This window comes from Nymphaea colorata, chromosome 13 (genome assembly GCF_008831285.2).
Source record: "Nymphaea colorata isolate Beijing-Zhang1983 chromosome 13, ASM883128v2, whole genome shotgun sequence".
In the NCBI taxonomy this organism is placed as follows: domain Eukaryota; kingdom Viridiplantae; phylum Streptophyta; class Magnoliopsida; order Nymphaeales; family Nymphaeaceae; genus Nymphaea; species Nymphaea colorata.
Window position 1 is genome coordinate 12,822,460 of NC_045150.1, and position 21,210 is coordinate 12,843,669.

At 39.0% G+C, this 21,210-nt stretch overlaps 1 protein-coding gene across 1 annotated transcript; it reads right to left on the reverse strand.

The window, feature by feature from the left end:
* Nucleotides 1–1,372: 1,372 nt before the first annotated feature.
* LOC116266819 (zinc finger CCCH domain-containing protein 38-like) lies at nucleotides 1,373–21,132 on the reverse strand. Its single transcript, XM_031648219.2, has 5 exons — nucleotides 20,886–21,132; nucleotides 13,848–14,042; nucleotides 5,034–5,409; nucleotides 2,446–4,603; nucleotides 1,373–1,704 (listed from the first exon to the last, which is right to left on the reverse strand). Exons 2-5 carry the CDS (start codon nucleotides 13,909–13,911, stop codon nucleotides 1,675–1,677), a joined length of 2,628 nt encoding a protein of 875 aa, XP_031504079.1. The 5' UTR covers nucleotides 13,912–14,042; nucleotides 20,886–21,132; the 3' UTR covers nucleotides 1,373–1,674.
* Nucleotides 21,133–21,210: the final 78 nt, after the last annotated feature.

Here is a 21,210-nt window from a genome sequence, read left to right on the forward strand (position 1 = left end):
TGTCAAACGGCCACTAAGAGTGTTCATGTGAAAGCGCTGTTTTAGTCTCAACTCATCACATCAAACCGTTGTCCAGATTGATCGGACCTGGGTTGGATATGGGCCTACCTCGAGTCCAGCATCATGGGTTGGCCATGTTTAGATTTTGAATTGGATAATAGACGGATCAGTCGATTGGAACAGAAATTGATTTATCTGAGATCGACAAATTGAATAAACGTGATGGATATTCCTAGAGAAATGTTCATAGCATAAAAGATTCGATTTCAAGATAGATATGTTTGCAAAGAACAGTTTTTGTGGTACAGTTAACAAAGCTGATCGTTCCAGAAAACACCAGTATATTGTTTGATTTTATCTCTTTTCTCATCTTTACTGGTATTCTCTTCCTGCATCCTTTTGAATAAGAGAAAACAAAAGCACCTAAAACAACAAAAGTAACAATAAAAGTTATCGATGAGCTGCTTAACTTTTGACAGAGATAATTGATTTTTAATATACAATAATAAAATAACCTTAACAAAAACCACTCCCGCCATGGCCTCCAAAAGATATTTTTGTATTCAAGACGTACTTCTCCCATTTTGTATTAATAAGCAGTTTTTGGAAAATACTTTTCATACGTTGCCAATCATTTATTATTTGCTCAAATGTTAATTCTCGTGAAAGACATAAAGATATTTATATCAAGATCTTTCTTTCGTTTTATATAAAAAAGACAATGTTTTTTAGTCTAACAAGCAACTCTTTGCAAGTTTCTTCTAAAAAATTGAACAGTGATTTGTTATCTGCTCGAAAGACAATCGACTTTTTGTAGTCTTTTTTTCTTTTGGAAAATATGAATAAGATAGGAAAAGCCCTTTACATTCTGACGGCGAGAGATATGAACATAACTTTACACAATTGTCCAACTTTATATCCTCAGAGAGGGAAGGTCTGACACCGTCTACAAACCTCAAAAAGCAGAGCTGCTTCTGCAATATGGCTCATAATACAAGGACTAAGGAAAAAAGTAACCTTCATTTCTTCAAGTTTAGATTTCATTGCTCTAATGACAAGGAATACAAGGACTAGAAAATCGACCCGTTTCTCGAGAGGAAAAAACAGGATGAGCCCCTGACCGCCATGCTTTATGAGGACAACAACCAGGAAAAGCTCGGGGACACAAGGTGGAGAGCTTGGAACTTGACAACTTTGACCCAGAGTTTTCAGCCTAACACCCCCGTCACACTGGTGATCTTGAAACAAGGAAGCAAGAAGAGTTCAAGGAGAAACATTAGCCAAGCATCTGTCCAAGAAAAGTGCCTCAAAAGTGCTCGCCGATTAAGTATTCCCATTAATGACAACAGAAAGAAGAAAAAACTCTTCCTAATGGAGAAATTCTTCCCTGCAATTCAATTAAGTTAGGGATGATACATATGAAATGTTGTCTCATGCATGCAAGTTAATTGGGAAGTGTACAAACTGGCACAAGAAAGTGCCGATCTACCTATGCACAAGCTTCAATAGCCTAAGTAGAAATATGCAAATGTGCCACAATGAACCAAATGTTGCTACTCAGTAGAAGATCTGCAAACTCAAAACTTACAAAATTCTCCGACAGTATACAGGAATATCTCATCTAGTGAACTGCCAATTAAACATATGTTTAGCTGGCATTAAACAACATGAATCTCAAACTTTCAAGTACTTCTCAACATAAGCCTGCATGTGAAGAAAGACAGAATGTAGATCAGTTCCAAACAGTAGCTCCCTGCAAAGAGCAAAAACTAGGTCTGACATTTATAGCCATCTGATAAAATGGTGGTCAGCCACCATCTTTTATTATGCATATGACGCTTCGTGTGAGAGTGTGTGTGTGCTGTGAAAAATAAAAAGGAAAGAACACGCATTTGATGTATTTTCCAGGAAAAATCATCACTGTACCAATGCCAACTAACCCTTAGTGGATGTAAAATGTTGGCAAACTAGTGGAATGCACTCACCACCTCACCATTCCTCACTAACAGTCAACTCATCATGGATCAATCCATCCACAAATAGTCAACTGACAAGGACTTCCCACATCCTTTTCTGTCTAAAAAAAAAAGGGAATCTCTACAGTTTCAACCTTGCAGGAAAGGATATAAGCCTTGAGTGTGGAGCTCCTGATATTGAGCTCAAACACTTTGAAGCAGTAGACCCACCTAAGCAGTCATGGGGTGTGCCCTTGCATGTTGTGTGGAGGGGTTTGTAATACTAAAAGAGAGCCACAGTTCATAATATGCACAACTGTGCTGGCATGAGACGGCTGCCCCAGAGAACAAACAATGGCCACAAAATGTTGATAATGTTATGATAGTCTGTTACCATAATGGCTTTCTCAGGCCTATAATTCTGTAAAATGGTTCCAGGTTGCAATCTGTAATCTAAATTACACAGTCAAAAAGAAAAGTAGTGATTTACCTGTACAAGTTTAGTAAGTTTCGATTTTGAAAATGCAAGGTACTGATCAATTCGTTCTTGGGTATTAGGTATCTGAGGCCCTTGTAATGTGCTTGTCACTTTTTCAACTACTTTTTTCACAATAGTCTTGTGAGCTTCCTTACTCATGCGACCTTCCTTCCATGTTGGCTTCAGCATCTCTTTGACAGCCTCCACTAGTGCAAACTTGAACATTCTAATCCCTTTCGCCTCCTTATTTGCCTCCTTACTTTTCTTTTCTTCATTGGTAGTATCACCATGGGCATCGGTTGAATTGTCAGTTTGTTTTCCCTTTCCTTGATCTTGAGTATCCTTGCATGCCTCGTCCCCCTGAATACCTTTCTTTTGTTCAGGAGCAGAGTTCTGCTGCATAACATCTTTTTTGTTGCTCTCACGAATGCTATAAAGTTCATCGAGCTTCATGTCAGCCTGCTGCTTATCCAAATTTGGTGCACTGCCTTCCAAGATTTTTTGCTGACCATTTTCTGACTGCTGGAGGGGCTCCATACTGTCAGTTATCGGATCATACGGCTTACTTTGGGACAACTGATCCTGATTATGAAGTGAGGGGGCTGCTTCAGTAGGCACTATGATGTTGGGATTTGTAAAGGGCTGGGAAGGTGCCAAAGCAACAGAACCAACAGAATTCAATGAGTTGTACAGTTGTGGAATTTGTTGTACAGTTTCAAATATCTGTGCTAGTGATGCTGAGATGCTTGACATCTGAACAGCACGATCATTGGCAACAGAATTCTGTGAAGTTATCATGCTAGGAGTCATTTGGAGTAGTGCAGGCATTGCATTATTGACCAAGGCAGGCGCACTCACACTATCTGCTTTTGGTGTGTCAAGTTTTTGACATGCTTCAGCCTGAGTCAACAGGACCTGCATGGATGCTGCTATGGGGGCTTGAGAAGGCAGTTGTTGGCTCATACCTGTCACAGGCCAACAAAATGCAGAAATGGGAGCATTGCTTGCAGAAACAGCTATTTGGTTCCACATGTTAGTACTACCAGACTGGGTGTCAGAGCTGCTTGTAGACAAGGTGGTGTTACCATGCTGCTGCTGGAATGACGTGGAAGATTCATCTGGACGGAGAAGGCCAACTTTAGAAGGGGCAATCTCTCTCCATCCATATGGATCTCCATTCTTATGTTGATTTTTTGTATGCAAAGAATCTTCCAGACCTTCCTTGGGTAAAATTTGATATTTGACATCTTCTTTGGGATCCCCTTTGCTGTCATCTACATGGTGGGGCTCATGCTCCTGTGCTGTATGGTGATTGTATGATTCTAAATTGGCTTCCTTATCTGAACATGAAACATCTAACAATTCAATATTTCCTTTCACATCACCAACTCCTTCAGCACCACTACTTTGACCCCAGTCAGACATATGAGTATCATACTCTGACTTTGCACCCCATTCTGAATATGACTCCCCCTTCGATCTATGACGATCATCTGCCCTTCTTGACCGACCTTCATCTCTTGACCTCTTACCAGAAGTCTCATGAGTAGAGACTTGATGAGAGTACCTGCAAGATGATCCTTTTTGGCAAGAGCCTCTTGCAAAAAAACGACATGGTGGTTCCCTATCATCTCGCAGCTCTGTTTCATGCTTTGGCTCCTGCAAATGTTCATGTACCTCTTGTCCCTCCTTGCTACCAGAATGTTTCCTTTCTAATACCGTCTCCTTAACAGAAAAATCATCACTCGACCTAACTCCATCATCATGGATGTATTTACAACCTGAATCCCTGAAGCACCTGCCAGCCCTAAAGTCACGGCAGAAAGTAGGCCGCCTTTCTCTTTCTGTATCTCGTTTTCTAATATTATCATCCTGAGGAAACCTGCTTCTCAGATGTCTATCATGTGAATCAGAGTGTGTCCCATTGTCCGCATATCTTCCTCTCTCTTGTCTATGACCATTTCTTTCTGTTACAATGTTTTTGTTGAAATGCTTGGCAATATCGCGGTCATTATTCACATGGGCATACTTGCATTCACTTCCCCTCCTGCATTGGCCTTTTGAGTAACTGATGCAAACAGGAACTGAACCTTGAGCTTCTCTTCTCCCCCTCTCCTTCCTGTCATCAGTGTCATGCCTAAAGCTGCGGGGAGGGCTCCTGCTCCTACTCCTGCATGCAGATTTGCAAATAAGAAACCTTCGAGGTTGTGTTTGGATGGCACCCAAAAAAAAACTGTGAAAACCAGGTTTTGTGTCAACCTAGTTTTTTTTAACCAGTTTTTAAAAACTAGTTTGTGTGTTTGGGTGACAAGATAAAAAACGACATTTTCTGTATAACCTGGGGGAGCCAGGTTTCAATCCTTTTTGAAAACAGTGTTTTGTCAAAACTGGGTTTTTCCAATGCCGTTTTGGAGACAATGTGTCACCCAAACACGCCCTCAACTCGAAAAAAGAATAGCTAAGAAATCAGTGACAGGTGTGTATAAGTAGGACCATAGGACGGTTACAAATAAAGGACAAGAATGTCTTTCCAGAAAAGCAAATTGTCAGTTAGCAGGTGAATAGCAAAGATTACTGAATGTTGGAAGTTAAGATAAGACCTTCGTGATGAAGCCCAGCCACTCCTTGGAGAGCGACTGCCTTGTCGATGCCTCCAAGCATCCAAACCTGGAGACATTCTTGTAGCATAGCTTTGTTCCCCACACCACACAGCATCACCTCCATCCCTATCTGTATTGTCATTTTTCCATTCTCCCCAGCTGTTAGAGGGGGCATTAACAGTTGCCGGTGCATGCCAATCAGACTTTGATTCTTTGTTCCGATAAGCATTACTTGTTTCTGCATTTGATTTGTCTTTATCAGTTTCATCTCGAACGGAAGATTCAGAAACTAAATCCCATTTTGAGGCCCGTTTTCTGACAACATTTTCTGCCCTGATGGCTGGTCTGGAAGAATCATCAACAGGCATATCACCTCCTGCTTCCAACAAATCAAGTGGTTTACAAAAGTTCATGATAGGCAAGCAATGAAGCAGGAAAATATTGGATATTGCTCATATCAAGTACAGTGTAGACATTCAAGCAAATGAAAGAGATAAAACAGAAAATGCTAAGAAAAATGCATTCGCAATTTTGTCAAACCACATTGAGATGCCAGCACTCTATTGGCACCCACTTGACACATTCATAGGAATGACAACTCATGCACAATTCCATTCTTATGTAGGTGCTTCATAACATGATTGAAATGAAGTTTCCACTGGAATCGCTATTTAGGTGAGGCTTTATATACAAGTTGACTTTGTGAGACTTCTTAAAAGTAGTGAAAACCTGATTCATTCTTTTCAATTAAGAAAAAAAGATCCAGGTAACAGACGTAACCACCAATAATAAGACAACTGTTTTTAAATTTCAACAACATAACTGGGCTTGAAAACAAAAACAAATGCACCCCTAAAGCATGCCTAGACACCTGACTAGGCCTTACATGACCACCTTCTTTTACAAAGCTACCACAGGGACAGGCCCAAGTGGAAAAAATCTTGTAAATTTCTTTTTCCTTCTGTTCTCTCTTCGAGTTTTCTTTTTCCTTTTCCTCCTCCTACTTCATATAATTTCTTCTCCTTTTTCTTTCATTTACCATTTTGGCCCTGCCTGGGTGCCACTTAGTTCTTTTTGAAAGTCCCACCTAGGCCTGCCATGCGCTTTTAAGTTAACCACACAGGCAATAAGACTTATTAATTATAGGCTAGAAACTATTACAAAAACGATTAAGCCTATGGTGCCCAGGATTGGCACTTTAACCATGTGATAATAAGCAAGCCATGCATGAAACTTCGAGCAATCCAATGGAAGAGATAATTGGATCTACACATGGAACCCGATTGATTTGAACCATGATCAACTTGCTCTTCAATGTCCAAAATCTGTCTCTTGTAAGACCTTTAGTAAAAAGATCAGCCACTTGATCATGTGTGCAGATGAATTGGAGCTCAATCTCCATCTATTCAATGTTCTAGCAAACAAAATGTCGGTCAATTTCTATATGTTTGGCATGGCTGTGGTGAATGGGATTGAAGGACATATGTACACCACTTTCATTATCACACAGAAGAATGCAATGAGAGATCTCTCTCCAACTTCCAGCCAAGAGATGCTGCACTCACATAACTTCTGCAGCAACTGCTGCCATTGATCTGTTTTTTGCTTTGGTGCTCAACCAAGCCACAGCCTTTTGTTTTTGCTGGTCCATGTCACAAGATTGCCCCCAATGAAAACACTATACCCTAAGACTAACCACTGTTCGTCAGGGTCTCCTGCCCAATCTGCATCACTATATATTGTCAATTTATGCCCTACTGAATCTGAGAGTGTGTGCCCTTAAAGCAACCCATCTCCCATTGTTCCTTTTAAGTGTCTCACTATGTGTTTCACAACTTCCATATGTAAGGTACAGGGTTCATGCATGAATTGAGATACCCGATTCACAATATAAACAACATCTTGACGTGTAAAAGTCAAATACTATAACATCCCCACTAAACTCCAATATTCAATGGGATCAAGGTAAGGATAACAATCCTGTAACCCCATTTTATGATTCACATAATAAATTAGGAGAAGAGTTATGACACCATGGTTTTGGTAAATAAGCATTGAATGATCTAGTCGATCTAGTTGTGACCTCTGAAAATCATAACTTTGAATCTCAGTGGAAAAACTATCAAACCAAGATATAGAAGCTTGTTTGAGACCATATACAGCTTTCTTTAACCTACACACATATCTCCTTGAATCAATGTACCTAGGTGGTTGTTTCAACTTTCATATACAGGTCTTTCAAATCCCCATGCAAGAAAGCATTTTTACACTCAGTCGACCACTTTGCCAATCATGCTCCACCTCCAATGTCAAAATAACCCGAACTGTCCTCGTCCGCACAACAGGACTAAAGGTTTCATCATAACCTTGCTCTGCTTGTTGTGTAAACTCTTCCGCAAAAAGGTGAGATTTGTACCTTTCTGTACTTTCATCTGGCTTATACTTAATTTTAACATGGCACAACATTTTTATCCATAGGTCTATGCACAATCTCCCATGTTCCACATTTATGGAGGGATTCAATCTCATCGTTCATAGCATCAATCCAATTCTTTGAATGAATAGCTTGATGAAATGTCAGCAGCTCATCTTCATCCTTTATAGCAGAAAACAACATCTGCAGATCCATAGAGAATTAATTGCAACTAACCCATCTCTCAATTGGGAGCCATAGGCAAAAAAAACAGCCTAATAGTGGGAACCAAGGAAGTAGATGCGGCACCATTTGTGTGAGTGGTAGGTTCAGCTTGAGTGCCCTTTTCACGTGGACTATAGACTATGCCTTTATACTTGCCTTCCACAGTGGAATCTTGTGAAGGGGGTCGTCATCAACAACCTAGTGAGGTCCCAAACTATACTAGGAGCTGTCCTCATTGCATCCATCCCCTAAGCTAGCAAAGAGATCTACATTGAGCCACGGGTGGTATACAGACATTCTTTCCAATGGGGGTGGTTTTATCACTGCTCTACTGGTCAAAATTAAGCTCATAAAAAACAACGTTATGAGATACCTTCATGTTCTTGTTGCGCAAATCATAACACTTGTATCCTTTATAATCTTCAACATACCCAACAAATCTACATTTTATAACCTTGTTCCGAAACTTATTCCTTTGTGACCTGTCGACATGAATATAACAAACACTCCAAAAACCCACAAATCACTGTAGTTCGGATGTATATCATAAAGAGTATAAAATGGGGACTTGTCATCAAGAATACTCATAGGCAATCTGTTTATCACATGTACAACACCATAGATTGATAGAAGGTTAGTGTCGTGCATCATGGTCATTACGTTTTCCACAATGTGCCTGTATGCAGGCAAGACACCCTCATCCCTATTCCATTTTTTTGGAGGTGTTGAATGAAGTCATTGGATGCAAACTCATGATGACCATCAGATTCGAAAAACTGAATTGTAGATGAAACACACCATTTGGCTATACCCATGAATTAGCCAGTAATAGATCTTTTCACAACAAGATCTATCCATACAATGAAAATTCCTTGTAAATATAATGTTTTACCGGTTTCGGGATAGGCTGAAGATCTTGGTAAAGGGGACTCGATGGCTTTCATCTTTTCAGAAGAGAAATGTCATTTCATTCGTCCATCCTCAAAAAAAAAAAAGAAAAAGAAATAAGCAAAGTTTCATCGTTAGACGAGAAATGGGAAAGTCATGTAAAATTGATTACAGACAAGATTATGAAAATATTGGACAAGAAAGAACACTTCAGATTTACTTTTCATAGAGTAATCCAAGTGTATCATGAGTAGCTGTCAACCTATGTCATGTAGGTGCCGGTACGGGTACTAGTTCGGACTATTTCCAAAAAACTTGGGTACGGGAATACGGCTACATATATATATATATATATATATATATATATATATATATACAACATAAAATAAGAACTCAAAAAAAATAACACATTCATGATTCAAAATATCATGAGTGTAAATGGCGAAAAGAACAAAAGTGAAATCCTAAATTTTGGAGAGGAAAGGATTTGGTCAACTTTGATTGAGTCCTCAATCGGACGGATACGGTCTTAGGTACGTTGACAGTATCCAGCAATGTTGTAAAAGGCGTAGCGTATCGCGTATAGGTCGGGCCAACCTATACACCATATCGTGCCGTATCGCAAACGTAGCGTAGCGTAACGTAAAATTAATTTCTTAATTTAAAAAATATTTAAAAATTAGAAAAAAAAGAGAAAAATCATAAAAAATCTGAAAAAAATAAACAAAAACTTAGAAATCAAGAAAAATGTATTCAAATATAAAAAAGATCATCATACATAATGAACATTCATGTGTATTAACAACAAATTCAAAAATAAGAAATCAGAGATTCAAAATAACATAATAAACATTCATCACAATTTTAAACTTGAAAATTTTATAGAATCTTAGGACTTGGAGTCTTAGGACTTATATCACATCACAATTTCATAAGTTCAAAACATATAGTTATCATCTTTCACGATTCAACGGTAATATCTGTCAAAATCGATGAATCCTCAGTGGTTTTTGATGAAAATGGGAAAAATCTCTCCCTCCCACGTCTCTTGGAGTCTTTAAACACAAGAAGAGAGAGAGGGAGGAGTGTTTAAACTTTAAAACATAACGAAAAAGGGGGCATTGGACCCTTTTTTTTTTCCCGTATCGTACGATACGAACGATACGCTTACGATACACAAGCGTATCGTGTATCGTAAGCGTATCGTATAGGTTTTCTAAACCTATACAACACGTGTCGTATGATATGCATGTATATTGTACGATACAGATAACATTGGTATCCAATACTGTTTGACCACTACCCAAGAGGTACCCAGGCAGTACCAGTACCAACACCGGTGTCATACCTGACTGGTACGGGTACGCTGCCTTTACAACCGTACCACGTGACAGAGCTGTCAACAAAGATGAGATCATAACGACTCCTAGAGGAAGAAGGGATGGGAGCTGGACCCCAAACATCGGAACAAATAATTTCAAAAGGACTTGAAGCTCTTTTATTAACAAAAATAAAATGAAGTACATGGCTCTTGCATAACTGACAACTAGAACAACTTTCTTCCCAACATCAAGATTAACATCAGCCTAAGAAATGAGATAATTTGAGATTAAACTTTTGATAAAGTGGCTTCCACAATGACCTAACCTAGACATTTGGCTTATTACACTCGCACACACAAAGAACCAGTTGAGACTCTTTGAGAGACTTGCACTTGAGCTTCAAACTGGAAGAACTGCTACCAATTGGATGGTCTAGAAACATGAACATATTTCCTTCCCCTTTTTCCTTTTAGCGAACGTCTTCTTCATGTGAAGGTCCTTGACTTGCACAAAAGAAGTAAATTCAACTGAAGCATGATTGTCATCCATTAATTTTTACACAAAAACCATCTTCTCCCTAATATTAGGGAATGATAAACAGTGGACAGCGTAAGTTGACAATTTGACATTGGAATGATGCACTTCCCAACTTGAGTAATAGTGTGGTGAGTCTCATCCCCAGTGACTATCCTCCCTCTACCAAAATAAGGAACAAGTTGATGAATCTGACGGCCATCACCTGTCAATGCAGCAGAACCTGAATCAATTTACCACTTTCCACTATCATTCTATTTTAGGTCCAACTCAGCTAAGGCAAAGATGAGCAGTTCTTTAATTTCTGATGTGTCCTTGTTGTTGTTCCCTTTCATCTCATTCACCTGCAGACCTTTTCCCTTATTCTGTTGATTGAACCAAATGCACCTTCACATGTCCTCTCTCGTTGCAAATGAAACATGTTGGAACAGTCCTTTGTCTAGTAGCGATGGGTGGTGTACTAGGAGTGGGCAAAAGTCCTTGTCGACCACCTTGTCCAAGACCCTATCCTCTTCTGCCAGCATTGCTATAGCCATGTGACAGCCAATGCTTCCCGTGAGTCACTTTAAGTAGCAGTCTCATCCTCAGAGAAGCTTTTGAAGATAGGCTCATATTAAATTAGTTTGGCACACAATGCCTGTTATGAAGGTAAAAACTCGTCAAACAAGTGACCAGCATATTGCACTCCGGATCAAGCCCACACCCCGCTCAAAATCAATTGCACCTTATTTAGATCACTAATCGGGGATCCAGGAAGACACAACTGATATGTGATGGATTTCACTTTGAACAAATACTTTCTTATTGGCATTGATCCTCTGCGAGCCATCTGAAACTAAAGACAATACTTGCCTGTAAAACTTACGAGTAAGTCCCTGCTAACATATCTCAAAGCTCCTTCCCAGTACACGACTTTGAAACCTCCACCAATACCTCCTGAGAGAAAGTGGAAGTAATATAGGCAACAACCAGTTGGTTCCTTTTCTCCCAGTTGTCACGATCAGGGTTCTTGTGAAGCACTGTGGAAGTCTTCCTTTTCCCATCCTTATCATCACATGAGATAAACTCTGGTGGAGCCTGCTTGCTTCCATTCCAAACGAAGATCCCTAACATCACATGAGATAAACTCTGGTGAAGTCTGCTTGCTTCCATCCAGGTGACCCTCCCTTTTGTTCTTTTTCTTTTTCCTCTTTGTTTTCTTTTGGGAATGGAATGAACCTTAAAGAAACTTAGAATAGACTTGTGTTTTGTTCTTTTTTACTGCTGGTTAAAGAAGCTACAGAAAATGTGACAGGTGGACATTCGAGCAGTAAGTAACTGCAGACAGACTTGCAGAGTACATAAAAATGATGTGTAAAGGCTGAATATAAATAAGATGACGTCAAGGACAAGAAAAACCAGAATAATGTGAGATAAGAGACAACAAAGGATGGGAAGTAGACAGAAAAAACAGAAATAGTAGAAAAAAACGACCAAGACAGATTAACAAGGACATTCCGACGAAACCATAAAATGATTTCTGAAAACAGTGCAATTACTGCAGCAACAAAAGGAAATATAGCAGGAAATCACGATAAGAGGTTGAGAGAGAATAGAAACAGAAAGAACGTAAAAAAGTGGATATATTTAATGTAAAGGCAGAGGAATAGACAGCAGGAAATCACGACAGAAAAGATTAAGACAGAAACAGAGACTATGGAGAAAATTTAAGATAGAGAAAGTAGAAGTGAGAAGACTTAACCAGATCAGCATCCTTAACTTGTGGAACGAGAATCTTCAAGGTCACACCTTCGAAAACACACTGTCTCGGGGTCTAACACCGCTCCGACACCATGTTAGATTTGGAGAGGAATTAGATGTACTCACTATGAAGGCTGGAATGAGATGAATGTGTAAGAGAAACCTCCTTCAGTGGGACGGCAACCTTCGTCAAAAGGAATAGCCGTGCCCTAATCTTGCGTATACTTTAGTATGTCTCTTTGACCAAAATACAACAATACTTAAGTTGAAATAACAAAATATGCCACCACTAGCCAGTGATTAGGCACATAAAGGTGCACGACTTTAATATAGGAGGATAATTGGATCTGGATATGGACCCAATATATGAACCTGATTGATATGCCTTTTCACTGAGATCAAGATCCAATGGCTCATAATAAAACCCTTAGCATAAATTACACTCACCAAAATGAAATTAGTTTTATCTTGTTTGATAACAGATCCTTGACCATCAATTTATATAGAGGGAGGGATTTAAAGTCGTTTTCTTTATGGTAGAGATGCAGACACACTGTCATCAATATACAGGAAACCATGGCCTCGGAATACTATGACATAGGAAAATATAAAGTCATTCTAAATGGTTTTTTTTTATATTTTTATGATAATAAGTGGTGCTACAACAGCAAATATTTCTTCTCTAATACATAGAAAACCTTCTGATATTTTTCATAACAAGCCCTCAATAAAATTGACGGTGCTACTTGAATTAAAAAGAATAACAACAATGTAGCTAAGTTGCTAACAGCTAACAACTGATAGCTGAATGCCGCAACAGACGCATAGCAGAATATGTCCAGAATCAAACCAGGGGGTAAGATGAGGACTGAGCTCAAGTTGATCATAATCCATGAGAAAAACAACTAGACTAAAAAATTACTAGGTCAGACATATATGAAATCGCATTCAATTCAATAACATCTTCCAGATTACAAAACGAGAGCTACTTATGCTTATCAACATGTCAGGCAACTGTAGAGTCAGCTTGTCCTGTCACAATGATCCCACATGTTTCTTTTTATGTTATAATGCTTTCATGACACTGTTCCTTTGCTTTCATACAAAAGGATGAGAGTTTGAGAACCAACATCATTGACCCTTTGCTACAATGCATGACTCTTTAAATATATTTGTATTGGGTATCCAACTGGCCCATTCTTTCAATGGGTAAGCTACCACACTTGTCCTCTGGGAGTTGGATTACATCTGTCAAAAATCCAGGCTGATAACCAATTTGTTTTCACTCGGACTCCATGTTTGTTCCAAAACCTGATATTTCCAGTCCTCCAGATATAGACATATCAGATATCAGACTCCAGTCTGACCCGCTGACAGCACTGGAGGGTGGGAAGAAGTTTCCTTTTTTGTTTAAATAGGAAAGTGGGGCCTAGCAGCCTCTAGACACCCAGAGAAATAATCTCTTGATACTTTTTAACTTCAAGGTCTTCAGACCAATCCCCTAAGCAAGGTAGAAAGAGCCCTGGAGGGTGGGAAGAAAGGTGGAAATTTGTGATTAGGAGAGAAGATGAAAAAAATGTCATACTTCTACAAAATGCAGAAAATGTATCAGACTCCTATCCATTTATGATGATAAATATGCAACCATTTCCAAGGTCTAGGTTAGGTAGCAAAAATGAACTGGTCACCTACCAGTGTCTCTGGTTGACTTAAGGAGCAATTCTTTTCCACCTATAAGTGATGAATCTTCCTCCATTTCTGCAGCAGCACATGCATCAGGAAACAAGCCCCGCTTTCGAGTCTATGCCATTAGTCAAAAGCTTCATCCACCAAAGGTTGAAAATAGATGTTCTCTTTGGCTTGTTATCAGTAGAAAAAACAATATTACTGAAAAATAAAAAAAACGTTGAAGATCAGCCACAGTAATACAAAGGTAAGCAATTGGATAAAGCATGTAGACATAAATAAAGTGAATGAAGTCCCAACAACAAACCTTTTGAACTTTCTAACATATTGCATATGTAAAAACTGCTAAAGCTAGCATGCCCAGAAACAGGCAAAGAAAGCATCTGACAGTAAGGCCAAAAAACAAGAGACATCCCTTCAATAATATTAACACCAAACAAGAAAGCCACAAATGAAATCATACAGCTGCAGGAATCACTTCAGAATTCAGATATATTCCAGATGGATGCAACATACCACATATAGCTATAAACATATCCTCTCTGATATCCTTAATTCCTATAAAAAATTCATATTAGAACCCATCTACTTATAAAGATGGAAGATTTAAAACAAAGCACATAACAACTAATTGGATGTTCAATTAGGCACACATGTTAATTCCAGATTGCACCTAGCCCTTCAACTGTTAACAGAGAAAAACAAGTCTTAGATTCTTCTGTCAAAGGATAATCTGTAATAAGGGACGGGATGTTTCTTTGCACATAATCCTGAAACTTTTCTTATTTATTTTCCATTGCAATCAAATCAAAAGCACAATTTACAAAAACATGGAAAGTCCAGCCTGTCATTCTGATATTTCCACCTTAAACCTGTGCCTGTTTAACCAGTCAAAATTGGTTGTAGTTACGATGAACCTATGGCCAATAACCATAGGTTGAGGAATCATGGCATATCAATCACAATTTTAACTTGAAAAACATAACCCAAATTTCCAACAGTTCCTTATCCAAGTTTATTTCCTTATGAACTGATTGAAAACAAACAAAGCATAAAAACCATTTCATTCTCAGTTACAATGCATGTTAAACATCGGTAAAGATTAAAAAGCCTATTGGCCTACAGAAATCCTACTTTCCATATACTTGTGAAATTTTAGGCGGAAAAAATTCCAAATCTGCAATGCCTTCCCATGTGATCTGCAGAACAGATGTTTGAAAATTTTGAAAAAATCATTGTTCCAATACCGAACCAAAGCCCCAGTGCCCAATCACTGAAAAAAAAAATGTAAATAAAGAAAAAAAAACCATTTAGTCTCTCCAAAAACATAAACACACAAATAGCTTCTTACCAGTGGATTTCAAAAAAAAAATGAACTTAATCACCAGAGTCCAATCAATAACATAATAAACTAAATATCGCGCGGGCACAATTAAGCTAAAGAAACAAATCCTTCCTAAAACACAAAAAGCCCACAAAACTAAAATATAATGGCAATTAGATAAAGAATGAATATCAAGGAAAGGTGATCATAATAAGCTGCCTTATTTTAACAGGAAAACATGGCTGCATAGATGGTGATGGGGATAAGGCTCTGTGTGTGTGCGCTTGTGTGCATGTGTGTGTGTGTGTGTATGTGTGTAAGTAGAACATGTTATTATATAAAAAAATTTGCTAGCTTGCCAGCATTTATTTGCAAATTCTAAAAAATTAAGTTTTTGTTAGCAATACAAATGACAAGGAAGGGGGTTGAAAGAAACTTAATGAAAAATAAAACAAGCATAAAATGGGGGCAAAGGTTTTGTCGCTTTGTCCATGACTCCACGAATATCTGCAACGACCTCGCCCATTCCCATACCAGGCTTGGGCTCATGGTTCAATGAGTCCCAACTCGCCTCCTAGCAGCTTCGGTCCAGACCCAAAAAGATAGGAACCACGGCAATCAATTACTTAACAACCTCCTTTATAAGTCACCTAAGATTTTTCACAATCTTAGTTACAAGATTAAACTTTTCAAAGTGGTGTGTGACAATCTGACCCCCCTCCCAACCAGCCTCCCAGCAGCTTCGGGTCCAAACCAAAAAAAGATAGGAACTAGGACAATTGACTACTTAACAACCTCCTTTATAAGTCCCCTAAGATTCTTCACAATCTTAGATACAAGATTAAAATTTTCAAAGCGGCATGTAACAATCCACGTCCCCTTAAAGAACATATATATGTGCATATAAGACCACAAGTCCGAGTGTTAAATCAGCTCTGATATCAACTATAATGACCCGGCCCACTCTCACACTAAGCTCGGGCTCCTGGTCCAGTGGATCACAACCTGCTCCTTAATAACTTCAGTTTCTGCCCTGAAAAGACTACAAACCAAGACATATCTAACCACTTAACAACTCCCTTTATAGGTCCAATAGGATTCTTCACAATCTTAGATAAGGGATATTTTTTCAAATTAATCTCTCTCTTTCTCTCTGTCATCCAAATGAAGATGTGGTACCTCTTCTTCTCTTTCTATGCAAGTATCTCTCTATCCCCCTCTTTTTTTTGTTTGAGAGTTTCTTACCCACATCTCTCTTTCTTTTTCTCCACCTCTTTCTAGCTCAAAATCCCAACATATATATATATATATATGTGTGTGTGTGTGTGTGTGTGTGTGTGTGTGTGTGTGTTTCTCTCTCCCCTCATTTTCGCTTGCTTTTAATTCCCCAAACAGACAGAAGGAGAATCGTGCTATATTTTTTTTGGACATTTTAAAAAATCACATGTTTTAAAGTTTTGATCAAGTCTAATCAGATCAGATCCAAGCCATATCTGATTCGCATGTCGTACCCATATATTGAAGCAGGCAATGTTGTCAAATGCATTGATGCAAAGCGATACGCTAAACCTATGAAGCAACACGTAGTGCAGTGATGCTTAATGATATGCAAGTATGATCACAAAAAATGTCACAACACAACATCCACAAAAATAATGTCAAAAGTGATAAACAACAATCAAAAGAACATATAATTAAAAATAATGTGGGGAGAGAAAGCGAGAGAGAAAGAGGGATCACCAGCTGCTGGCAACCGCTGTTTCCGTTTAGAGAGAGAGACAAAGAGGGGTGACCGGCTGCCAATCACCCTGCCCGAACAGAGAAAAAGAGAGAGAAAGAGACAGAGCAACATAGAGAGATTGAGAGATAGAGTGTGTGAGTGAGACAAAGAGAGCCTGAGAGGGGTCGGTCACCCCTATTTCTAGTCAGTAAACAACCAGGAGTGTGTATGTGTGAGAGAGAGAGAGAGAGCAACAAATAAAACTAAACTAAAGGGAGATATAGAGAGAGTTCTCGGAGGCAGGCACCAGCAAAGAGACGAGCAATTGCAGCAGGCTTCCAACAGTGGATATCTCCAGCAATGTAAAGATGGCCAACAACAAAGGCCAGAGAGATGAACAGTGAGGAGAGAGAAAGACAGCGAGTGAAAAATGGTTTGCGGCCAATCCATACACACCAGGCACGCATCACACGTCAGCTTGAAGACACAACACCCATGAACTCGGTGCATTCAGCTACGTGGTATGTCTACCGGTCCAATTCGACGTACCTATGTGACAGCCCACATTGTGTGATATGCAATGTATATATGATACAGCCTATGTCACCTGAGTGCGGGGTGCGGGGTGCGGGTGCTGGTGCCGGTGCGACACATCTCAAAAAATTTAGATGCGGCGGTGCGGTTAGAGTATTTTATATTTTTAAAATATAATAATATAAACCACAAAATTATTAAACAACAAGATCAAAATTGCAATTTGCTAATCATGATATCATTATCAATCATCAATTCAAAATTCAACAACAAATATATATCATCAATTCAACATTCAAACCGTAGTTTATGATGTCTCTTAGCCACCAATTTACTGTAAATCTCATTCAGTTCACTCAAATTCATATGACTAAGGACGTTACGTTCTCAAATTGCCTCAAATCCAAGATCTAACCAAACATGTTGTTCGGGAGTTGCTCTAATTATTTAGTACTGTAGTTACAAGCCCATTAAAACCTGTTTTCTAAGTCGAAGTCGCCTGCTAATTGCTAAAGCATTCGTTGAGAATTGGTTGAATGAAATCGAAATCTGAAGCATCTATGAATCGATTTTACAATAATCGATATATATTATGTTGTCTTACTTTTAGAACATGTGTGATAGGAATAGGAATATGCTTTTAAAATAACGTATTTTTCTCATCAAATGCCTTATTAAATTGTGGGATATTGCAATCACAAAATAGATAGCTGTAACCTGTAAGTAACCCAACTTACTCCTACAGCCGAGCTCCCTAGACGCGCCTCTTACGCCTCAGGCATGTCTTTTTTTTTTTTGTATATAAAATTTAAAAAACTTAAAGAAAAGAAGAAAAAAATGGCTGATGGGTTTCAGCAAAGGTATAAGTATAACATGAACAAAACTCATTCTCAATTTCTCATCCTTCGGCGGTTGAAAACATGGCAGCAGCAGAACACAACTAAAACCAAGGTTTTGGTGAGGGAGCAGCGCGCAGAGAAGGAGCGGCGTCGCAAAGAGAGGGAGCAGCGCACAGAAAGGGAGCAGCGAGTTCTGGGTGAGGGAGCAGCAGCTGCAGCACAGAGAGAGGGAGCACGGAGCACCGGAGCAGAGAGAGACTGAGAGGGACTGCATGAGACTGTGAGAGGGAAAGAACAGAGAAGCCGATCGTGGCTGCCAGGCTGCGTGAGAGTTGAGACGGTGAGAGGGAGAAGACAGGTAAGCTGAGCGTGCCCTAACCCCTAAGTTAAAAAGTAAAAATTAAAAAACGCCCAAAATTTGGACGGAAATGGGCAGGTGCTGTTTGACTGCACCCGACGCGTGTTTGACACGAGTCGGGTGCACGTCCGAAAATGGACGATTTCAGTCAGGTGCGGCTGACCGCACCTGACTCACGTTGACCCTTTTGGGTGCGCACCTGAAGCGCACCGGCACCCGAATCTGCTCCCGCACCGCGTCGACACGGGTGCAGGTCCAAATTGGGCGCACCCAGGTATCATAGGATACAGCCCCGTATAGCACAATATGGGTTGACATAGAGAATTACACCCTTGTAAATCCACAATGTTGCATATATATATATATATATATATATATATATATATATATATATAACATGATACGATACTATAAGGCTATAAGCACAATACTGTTTTTTGGAAGAGGGGCAGATTTTTTGTTATGAAGTCCATTTTACTCTCGAACACTCGCTTCTAAACTACTATACAATTTTTACATTTGTAATACAGAATATAGTGTTTTACATGTTTTAATTATTAGAAAATACAATTTGGCTCAAGAAGCTCCTGCATAGAGACTTAATTGTCAAATGAGAAGCCTTATTGTACTTTAACATGTTTTCTATTAAACGATCCATGTAAATCATATCCATAGGGCTTGATTTCAAAAAAACCAGAAATGTTAATAAAATGACTAGGCAATTTATCGATTGCAAATTACGCTTGACCATAGACATATCTATGATTTATGAACTAAAAGGTTGTGGAGTTTTGGATTTATTAGGGGAACGAAGAACGTAGGTAAAGCTTATTCGCTTTAAGTAAGTTATAAACCTTAACAGCCCCTCTATGGTTCTGTAAATACTTAATTCAGGTAATAGATACTATTATTTAACACTTCATCACATATAAGAACTATCAAGAAAATAGATATGATACTCCCGGAGGACTTGACGTAGGAGCTAATCTATCTATACTAAGTTTCTTCTAGGATAAATTATTGTGTTGGATAATATATTGAGAAACTTCAGAATTTATCTGAGGCTTCTAAATTTTGCACTATAAATGATACAACATTTTTTTCACTTATTTCCTTTCCTTTTCTCTAAGAGACACAAGAAGCCACTTAGTTTTGAATTTTGATTCAACACTCACTCCAAGAAATATTTTTGAAAGTAAGCAACTATCTTTTTAGGGACTTGTGAGAGATTTCTGGGCAATTTCTTCCAATAGGAAGAGGTTTTCGCATAGTATTTTATAAGTTGCATTCTCCAGTCTCCTTGTGAGACTTGCAGTATGACTTATGGAAGTGTTATGCAATAGGACTTGGAACACTCAATACCATATTACAAGTATATCTATGTATGTGCCAATTCCACATTCATGCAAACACTAGAATGTTGGCCATGTGCCAAGCACGTATATCCAAGCAATATTCAGTTGTACATTGATTAAGAGTAGGCAAGACAAGCTGTCCCAAATGGAAATATTATCGACCAAATCTTAGTATCATCTGTTTGGCTTGTTTGTTGACACAGATGAGTAGCGTAAGGTGAAAGAAGAAAAGGGCACTCAATAAACCTCAAGAGAAAACAAAGCACACAAACAGTTAAAAGCAAAATTAAATAACACAATATGGCTTGCAAGGAACTTCATGATTAGAAGGGAACCCATAAACTTGCCCATGTATAAGAATTTTCCATGGACAAAATATTGAACTAAAGTGCCCCTGCTGAAATAACTGCCCAATCTTAAGAGTAGCAACTATGCTTTTGACTGCCGCAAAGTAGCCACCCTCTGAAATCAAACTAAAGCCTTACATAACTTTCATGCGAACAACTAAAGCTTAATATCCTAAGATACTCATTCGCATCGCACATGGATTCATTACACACTCACTCCCCAATTGACCACGAGCAACATAATCAATAGTCCAAAGCTAAAGCCACCAAAAAAAAAAGGAAAACAGACAAAATGGAACGGCACCTTCATAAAAATTGGAACAACGCCCACTCACCATTCGACTCCAAGAAGGACCACGGAGCTTAAGACGCAAACCAGAGACATCCAAGCTATACAGAAGAACGATAGCATTTCAAGCAAACAACACTCATATCCCTCAAAGTCCAAAACAAGAAACTCGGAAGAAGAAATGAGAGGAACGGACATCACAAGAATAGCGAGAAAACAAGCAACCATCGAAGCAACAGCAGCGAAAACAAAGGATGAAGATGAGAGACTCGCATTACCTCACGATAAAGGAGAGCCAAAGACGGCGTTGGGGCGGGAAAGAAAAGATGGCTCCTCGCCCATTAGGGCAAATAAACGCGTAGTGTGGAAGAAGTGGAGGGAAGACGGGGAAGGAAATTGAAGAAGTTGGGTATCGCAGATTTGGGGCGGGGGAACCAAAAAAAGGTCGTCTCTCAAATTCGAGCCATCTGAGGGATTCTCTCTCTCTCTCTCTCTCTCTCTTCACAGCCAAAATATCTTCGGAGGTCCTTTCTGGCGACCTGGACTACACTCTTTTTGTATTTAATAGAAATTACAGAAAGAACGTCATATTTATCATATTTA

What these genes read in the sequence shown, in the direction of transcription:
- LOC116266819 (XM_031648219.2), bottom strand. Translation starts at nt 13,911, where the DNA reads ATGGAGGAAGATTCATCACTTATAGGTGGAAAAGAATTGCTCCTTAAG. An exon ending in GGCTGGGCTTCATCACGAAG is followed by an intron (nt 4,604 to 5,033) that starts GTCTTATCTTAA and finishes ATCTGCATGCAG; the next exon opens with GAGTAGGAGCAGGAGCCCTC. An exon ending in AACTTACTAAACTTGTACAG is followed by an intron (nt 1,705 to 2,445) that starts GTAAATCACTAC and finishes CTTCACATGCAG; the next exon opens with GCTTATGTTGAGAAGTACTT.